The following is an 8,398-nucleotide window of genomic DNA, read 5'->3' as shown; positions in this document are numbered from 1 at the left end:
GGCTGGAGTTGAGCTGGGATCTCAGCAAGGCTGAAGAGAGAAGTCTTGGAGAGAGCTCGGAGGGAAGAGGTGGTATAGATGGAGGCTGCGGCTGCCGGCTTTTATAGCGCATTTCCTTGCAGAGTGGAGGATGCCGGGGAGACACGGGAATTCATCCAAGTTGAGCTGATTGTGGCACAAGCACCAGAATTTCCCACGTGTGCCCAAGTGTGCTGGCAGCTACCTCCTTCCCCCAGCTCTGGTTACCCAATATCAGATACGATTTCATCCCAGTGGCTTTGATGAGAGCACAAATGAATAGGGGCTGTCAGTAGCAGAGTTGTTAGGACTGGGCTGATGGGTCAGAGGGACCCGATGGAGATCTGCAGGTGTAATGATGAGGGGAGAACAAGATCAGTATCGCAGGGTTTCAGGCCTTTCCCAACCTCTGGCAGGGATGCAACTGCATGCAATAGGGCTGACTTGTGGCCACGATGCACCGATAACTCTCCCTCCATTGTCCATTCTGGTCACAATGTGGGGCTGTTGGCTTGGAAAGGACCCATGTTCCTATCTCCACTTGTGAAGGGAACCATGTCTGCAAAGTCTCTCTGATAAAATTAGCAAACACCATGTTCAATGTACTCTCTTTTGTTGTCCCCCCTCGCCCCTGAGATGAATGGATGGGCAGGAGCACTGGGGCTGAGAGCTCCCAGGACTCTGGATGAGCTGACCACTTGAAGACACTTTGATCATCACCTCTTCCTCACAAACCCTCCAGCCAGACCTGAGGTTTCAAACATGAGCAGAGCTCTGCAAAGGAGCTTTTCCAACCCCAGTTCACTGGGCTGTTTAATAGCTTTATAAACAGCCAGAAAAAAAGAGGCACTGGTGAAGGGACACAAGCTGCTGCTGTTGCAAATTACAGAATACCATCCAACCTAAATCTGCAAAGGGCAGCAGACGGATCTAACAACACTGAGTAACAGGGCAGCAAAATGTCAAATGCTGAATCAGTGTCAGTCAGTTTAAGGCTGTGAATTTGGAAAAATATATAATCTCTGTACAAATGATGGGTACAAATTACCTGAAGCCAGTTAAGCAGGAGGTTTGGGAATCCTTGAAAAAAGTGCTCTAAAACCAGCAAATAGGAACCAAAAAATGGAAAATTGTACATTAAGAAATTTTAAGAAAGTTATTAAGACAAAAGAAAACATTGTCTCACTTCATCAGTCTGTAGGGTATCACACTGTGGTGTCTGCACTGCCCATCTCTCCATCCCTCATGGCCTACAGTAGGGCAGGAAAAGGTTAAAAGAAAGGTGGCAGAGCCAAGGACTCACTTTCATAACATTAAGTATACTGACACTTGTCAGCTCAAGGAAGAAACACTTATTGGAGGTGTATCACAAAGCTGTAAAAATTTTAGAGGCCTAAGGAAGAGAGAACTTTGGTTGTCCAATTTTCATAACCCAAGAAATAGGTGAGATGCAATGGTAAATCAGGCATTTATCAAAAAAGTAACCAAAAAAAGTCCTCTTTCACACTGAGCATAGCTGAAACATGGAACTTGTTCAAGAAGTCAAAATGTATTGAAAGGACAAATGCATTGAAAAAGCAGTTTAGAAATTAATGAAGCCAGTACAAATTAAAAAAAAATAGATACAAAACCTTCTTGAGGAAGTCACCAAACTTCATGTTACTGGAGGATGAGGAGTTTTACCAGGTTCTTGCACTCTTCCCAGGCACTCACTTCTGCCTGAACCAGGCTCTGCGCTCTGACTTGGATCAGCTTGACGTTCCTCGTTGTCCGCTCGACATAGCACTTAGGGATATGGTGTAGTTGGGAACTATCAGTTGTAAGGTTAATGGTTGGACTAGATGATCTTCAAGGTCCTTTCCAACCTAGAAGATTCTGTGATTCCTCTCTGTGGTCTAACCCGAGTACAGAAACCAGGTAAAAGTAAGGGTGAGGGGACTGCGCACCTTGTCTGCTTCATCACCACTATTTCTAACTGATGTTCTCAGGAGTTCATTTTTTGTTGAAGACCTTCAGTGATGGTGTTTCCACACTCTCCCTACCCAATCCTTTCTGCTGCTGTACAGTCCTGTCATTACAAAGGTTATCCTATACTTGAAGAGAGGACTTCTTGCTGCAGCTGGACGCACTGACTTCTCATCCTGGCCACCAAGAACAGACCATACTTTTCCAAGGCATTACCTTTTGTGGATTTGAGGACTTCTGTGTTTTCCATGTCTTCTCTTTCCTGATCATTATTCCACTTGCTTCAATCTTTTCTTACAGGTCACATCTTCTTGACCTGCTGTCATTTTCTGAACTCCCTTCAGCCCTTTTACTGATTTTTTGAAGCATGGTGTATAAAATGGGATGGATGCATTTTTAAGGGGTGAACAGTGCAGTGTGTATGTCCTGTGTTTTACAAGCTCAGCTTTTGTCTATATTTGTAGGACAATTAGCACTGGTTTCCCAACAACATGACATTGCTTATTTGTGCCTACCTATGATCCACTGCAACCCAAATTTTCCCTGTAGAACTGCCACACAGCCAGAAACTACTTGTTTTATATTCTCCAGCTAATTATTGTTGTCTGTATAGACAAGGCAGATTTCTCTACTACTTAATTATATTTTTTCCATTATCTTTTTAGCATGAGAAGATCCGCTGGAATGCTAATCCTGTCCTCTAATGCTTTGCAGTCCCTTCCAACTTCTTATTTGTGAATTTAGTAAGCACACTCTCTAGAGAACCACAAAAATTATTAGGCAGGATATCACTGGACTCACAACACATCAGATGTGGTGTGGCAATTCATTACCTTAGCTTCATTTACATATTTGCTACATCCCCTTTAATCGGCATCATAGTCCTTTTTGAATGATTACAGGCAAAATACTCAAATAGGTCTTGGGCCAAATGAATGTGATGAAAATTAAGTCCTGCACCTGGTTGGGGCAACCCCCAACATCAACACAGGCTGGGTGATGGAGGGAGGGAGAGCAGCCCTTGGAGAAGGACTTGGGGCACTGGTGGGTGAAAAGCTGGACATGACCTGACAATGTGCACTCACAGCCCAGAAAGTCAACTGTGTCCTGGGCTGCATCAAGAGAAGTGTGGCCAGCAGGTCGAGGGAGGGGATTCTTCCCCCCTGCTCTTCTCTTGTCAGACCCCCCTGCAGTGCTGTGTCCAGCTCTGGGGCCCCCAACATCAGAAGGACATGGATCTGCTCAAGCGGATCCAGAGGAGGCCACGAAGATGCTCGGGGGGCTGGAGCACCTCCCCTGTGAGGACAGGCTGAGAGAGCTGGGGGGGTTCAGCTGGAGAAGAGAAGGCTCCAGGGAGACCTTAGAGCGGCCTCCCAGGACTGAAAGGGGGGTTATAATAAAGATAGGGACAGACTTCTTAGTAGTTTGTTGTGATAGGACAAGGAGTAGTGGTTTTAAACTGAAAGAGGGTAGATTCAGGCTAGATAGAAAGAAGACATTTTTTACAATGCAGGTGGTGAAACACTGGCACAGGTTGCCCAGAGAGGTGGTGGATGCCCCATCCCTGGAAACATTCAAGGTCGGGATGGACGTGGCTCTGAGCAGCCTGATCTAGGTGAAGATGTCCCTGCTCATGACAGGGGGGTTGGACTAGATGGCCTTTAAAGGTCCCTTCCAACCCAAACCATTCTATGATTCTGATTCTATGAAAATGTTTCCACATTCTGAGGGAGACCCTTGAAGAACCTCACTGCCAGTGCACTAGTTGGGGATGGATGCACCCTGAAAATTATTCCCTGTGATGGATTTGATGGCCAAGTTTTGTGCACTGTGTCTGTGCCTTGCAGAGAGTGTCCAGTGCTGGTGCATCATCAGAAAGGTGCCCAGATTTCATTTCTGCACCTCTGCTGTCAGCATCCCTGGGTGGCACTGGATTGAGCAGAGCTGGGCCTGGCAGCTCTGTGTCTGCTGGCGGTGAAGTCCTGGCAGCCGGATCTGGAGGAGGGGGAATTACCCTTGTGTGTCCGGGTTGGTGAAGGCAGCCGGCGAGTGGCGAGGGGAAGCCCACTGGAGCATGGACCTGGCTGCCTTTGTGAGTGGGACCAGCAGGTCGGGGTGACATTGCACACGCCGGAAAGCAAACAACAAAGATGGGTTTGCTTAATTTCTCCTCCCGCTGCTCTGCTTGTGGCAGGAGTCCCTCTATAAAAGCCAGGGCCTCCAAGGTCCCCCACCGTGGCCATCTCAGACCCACTTTGCTCTCGGTGTGCTGAGATCTCCGCTGGCCTCCAGACATGAGGGTTCTTTGCATGGTCTTTGCTGTGCTCTTGCTTTTCTCCTTGGCCACCCCAGGTAAGATGGCAATGCATGGGGGTGGTGAAAGCGGGGCTGAGCCCAGAGGCCGGGGGTATGCGTGCCTGTCCCCTCTCCAGACTTTGTGCCTTGGGGCGAAGGGAGGTGGTTCATCTCACCCAGCTTTGGCAGTGGGGATCAGCTACCTGCAGCGGGCTCTGGCTGATGATTTACCCAACCTAGCTCGCACAACCAATTTGGGATGAGATGAATGCCACGCTACAGAAGCCTGGCTCTCGTGCTCATGCAAAGGGATCTTGCCAGCAAGCTGCAGTACTGACATGTGTAGAGGGATGACTTTTAAGAGTGCAGTGGTTCCCCAGCTCAATGGGGATAGAAAGAATGGGTCTAAACCCAAAGGTACCTGGTGCATCAGTACCACCCTGGAGCCAGCAAGGAGATAACTTATGGGTCTCTGTCCTCCTACAGTGTCTGACATTTTCTCTTATAACCCATCTCTCTCTCCTCCCATCGCAGGGTACGGGCAGCCTAAGGGCGCTTGTGGGGGGTACTGTTCCCACATGTGTGCCAAAAGGGACGAGTGGACTTTCAGCCAGTCCTGCGGGAAGATGTACTGCTGCATCCCCCCACCCAAAAAGGGAAAATGATTGCGAAACAGTCCTGCCGTGGAGGAAAAGCAGCACTCATGGTGGGGTTCCTAGCGCTGTATTCACGCTGTGACTGAGACGGTGTTCCCTGCTTTGAAGTAAAGATGGGCAGATCTGATTTCTGTGTGCTGTGTGGTTCATTCACCTCCCCAGGGGGAAGCGCCAGGAGAGGTTCTGCAGCCAGACCTCTCTGGGCCACGGCCATGACACACCTCTGACAGCCCCAGACATTTCTGACAGCCTCAGACCTGTGACACAAAAATGACACACTGGAAGTGAAAAGGCTTTGGGATTTTTCCCATTGCTTCAAGCAGGGCAGCAGCAAAGGCTGGGAGAGGACTGATCGCCTAATACTGTTTCTCCCTCCTCCACAAGTTTAATCCCAGTTTAGTTTTAGAGGACACAACAGCCCCCAATGTCTCATCAGTCCCATTCAGCCTCTGCACTGGGGACCTCAGTCCTATTGTGGGGGTAGAGACCAGAGGCAAACAGCCACTGCCTTCTCCTTGCACCCTCAAAATCCCACTCCCAGGGTGCCTATAGAGCATACTCACCCCAGTGCCACCACTTAGGTTTCATGGTCCTGCGGCTGTCCTGGACACCCTTGCACAAAGCAAGTGACTTCTCAACATAGCCTGTGACCAGATTATTCCATGGGAGATCACAGACAATGGGGATTTCTTCAGTGTTACCTTCCCCAATCCTTCTGCTCCGTGATAAACCATTCACTCCAGGCTTTCTGCAAAGGGACATGGAGTGATCTGGGTTGGGTGGCTCAGAGCATCCTGACAAAGGGCAGCCAGGGAAGCCTCAGGAGCAGTATTGGAGGGTGAGATGTTTGTGTCAAAAAGGGTTAACTCCCTGACTGGCTCATGGGGCAGAAAACAGCCCTGTTTTTCTGAAACCCTCTGGGAAATAGAGTAAGTTTCCAGCCATGGGGCCTTTCAAACCCAGAAAAAAGCTACTGCACTGGTATTCCTTGGACTGAAGGATTCTGCAAGAGAAGAGAGGAGATAGAGACCTCTCTCTTGCAGAAAGATTGCTTAATTTCTGCAGGCGGAAGGTCTGTGTTTCCTCTCTTCAGCAGCATCTTCCATGGTCAGCAGAGATCTTGGCACTACAGCCAGTACACAGAGTTGGGGGGAAAAATAATACCTTCCTAAGGCTAATTTCTGTGTTTGTCTGAAACTCTCCTGGTTGCCAGGGGAGCCTGAGCACACGGTGCCCACAGGTGTGCCTCTGCTGCCAACCAGAGGTGAATCTACCCTTTGTGTCTGTACGTGCAATGTAAGGTGCTCCAAGGGGCTCGCTACCAACCACCGTGGTCCAAATGACTGTGTTCCAGGCAATTTTGGGGCAAACGGAAATAACCTAGTGAGCAGCCTTATGCTCCTTTATTTTATCTTTAAGACATAGGGTAAATGTGAAATCTCATAACTTTAAAAACTTTATCAGTTTAAAGACTAACCAAGGATACAGGAATCTTGACAAAGCTGTGTCAACAGTGGGATTTCTTATGATATTTTTTGTGATAAGAGGAATAAGTCTGTTTCCACTTCCCCTGAGTGTGAGCGGGGTTAACATCTAGTCCATGGGCTGAGATTAGGCAGCGACAGGTAGCGGGTAAATGTGACACTTGTACAGGATGGCCCTTCAAGAGCCACAGACTGTTGTCTTTGAAGCAATAATTTGTCAAGCTTCACCTGACCCCAGACAACAGGATATGAAAGAGGGAAAATTCACTTAAAAACTGTGTGTTAGTGAGAAGACTTCACAGACACACAGGGTTGAAAGTTTGACAAAATAATAAAAATTGCAAAAGCAAACACTGATCAGCAAAAAAAACCCAACCCCTTTGCTGTTTCTTTCACATTTTTCCCCAAGAAAAAAATAAGAATAGTGTGAGTGAAAAGAAAAGCCATGTGAAAGTGAACGAACTGCAAAATGGGTTTTTGAAGTGGTGTCTCTTGCTCTGCCGCATCTCCAGCCTTCAAAATGTTGCTGCAGCTAAAGAAAGTTTCTGACACCAGTAGTTTATTTCAAATCTCTGTTAGGAGAGTGACTGTTCCCCCCTGTTACTGCCCCTATCATCTGCAGCTGTGTAACCTCCTGGGGCACCTTGTTGCAGCCTCTTGGGGAGCAGAGGGACCCTCCAACTGCACTAAACAACATGAGGGAAGGCACGTGTCCTGTTTTGGGGGGTTCAGCCTGGAATTTGACATGGGTGTAATGTGAGGAAAGGGGGAGACAGGATTCTTTCATCTTTAGATCCCACCTCTTCTATCAGCAGAAGATTAGACCTGGAATCCCTGAGAGGAACCCAGCTCTCCCTGCAGTAGAGAAGCTCTCAAAGACATGGCAGGTGTTTTTTTCAAAAAAAAAATAAATAAAAAGGCAAAGAGAAATTGCCTGGCCTCTTCTGCCCAGGTACCCTGAATGTGTTTCGCTGCCACAGGAGTTGCACATGTCTCAATCTGGAGGCTCATCCACTGCAACTGGTTCTCATCTCCACTGCCCACAGAAGCAGGGAAGGTAAGTGGGATGCAGCTCTGCTACACAAAACAGTTAACATTTCATACACGTGCACTTTGTGCTAACACTAAATATGTTCTTTGCTTTTTCACCTCTTTCAGAACAGCAGTGCAGCCATCTAACATTTCCACAGTAAAAGGCACTTGAAGGAAAAAGAAGCTGTGCTTGCCCTGCCCTGACAGCCAGGAAATGTATGTCCAAAACCTCGTTGGGCCACTCATCTCTTCCTGCAATGGTAGAGCATCCTACAGATGCTATGCATTCATTATCAGAAGCGAGTGAGGAGCAGGGAGTGAGGGACACTGGCTGCTTACAGCAAATGTTTTGGCTGCAGAAGTGTTGTCTCTGTTGCATGGATGTGTTGTTTGTCCGAGCTGTCTCCACCAAAGGAAAGCAAAAGGCCTCTCTGCAAATGGCATCCAACAAATTTTCAGTGGCTGCCTTTGGAGGAAAGACAGGAGCTGATGCGAACAAAAATTAGTCAACAATGATAGGAGACTTTTTGATCACAAATGTTGTTATTCCAGGGCCACATAAGAGTCATAAGTTTGCAGTGAGCACTTCATCCAGTCTTATTTACACACACACGGAAAGTAGGGAGGAGAGAGGTACTGGTGATGACACGTATGAAAGGAAAAAAACCAAAATGTCAGGGATTGTTCTCTTGTCTCTGAGAAATCAGTCTCAACAGACTGGCATTCTGAGAGAGAAATATTCAGCTATTACATCAACAAAAGGTGCTTTCCAGGGCTAAATCTTCCTCTTTGATACTAAGAAAAACTTCACCGAAAGGGTTGTCAAGCATTGGAACAGGCTGCCCAAGGAAGTGGTTGAATCCCCACCCCTAGGAGGTATTGAAAAGATGTAGATGTGGTGCTTAGAGACATGGTTTAGTGGTGGACTTGGCAATGTTAGGTTTGCGG

At 47.6% G+C, this 8,398-nt stretch overlaps 1 protein-coding gene across 1 annotated transcript; it reads left to right on the top strand.

Moving 5' to 3' along the window:
- The first annotated feature begins 4,277 nt into the window (after positions 1-4,277).
- Positions 4,278-4,943, top strand: LOC141921917 (small basic protein 1-like). The gene is made up of 2 exons (XM_074820847.1): positions 4,278-4,335; positions 4,813-4,943. The coding sequence occupies exons 1-2, from the start codon at positions 4,278-4,280 to the stop codon at positions 4,941-4,943; spliced, it is 189 nt and encodes a 62-aa protein (XP_074676948.1).
- The last annotated feature ends 3,455 nt before the right edge of the window (positions 4,944-8,398 follow it).

Source organism: Strix aluco, chromosome 3 (assembly GCF_031877795.1).
Source record: "Strix aluco isolate bStrAlu1 chromosome 3, bStrAlu1.hap1, whole genome shotgun sequence".
Taxonomy (NCBI): Eukaryota; Metazoa; Chordata; class Aves; order Strigiformes; family Strigidae; genus Strix; species Strix aluco.
Note: the sequence above shows the minus strand (reverse complement) of the source record. Positions and strands in the feature narration are given on the sequence as shown.

Coding starts and splice junctions, on each gene's coding strand:
- LOC141921917 (XM_074820847.1), top strand. CDS start 4,278: ATGAGGGTTCTTTGCATGGTCTTTGCTGTGCTCTTGCTTTTCTCCTTG. Junction 4,336..4,812: donor TTTCTCCTTGGCCACCCCAG/GTAAGATGGCAA, acceptor CTCCCATCGCAG/GGTACGGGCAGCCTAAGGGC.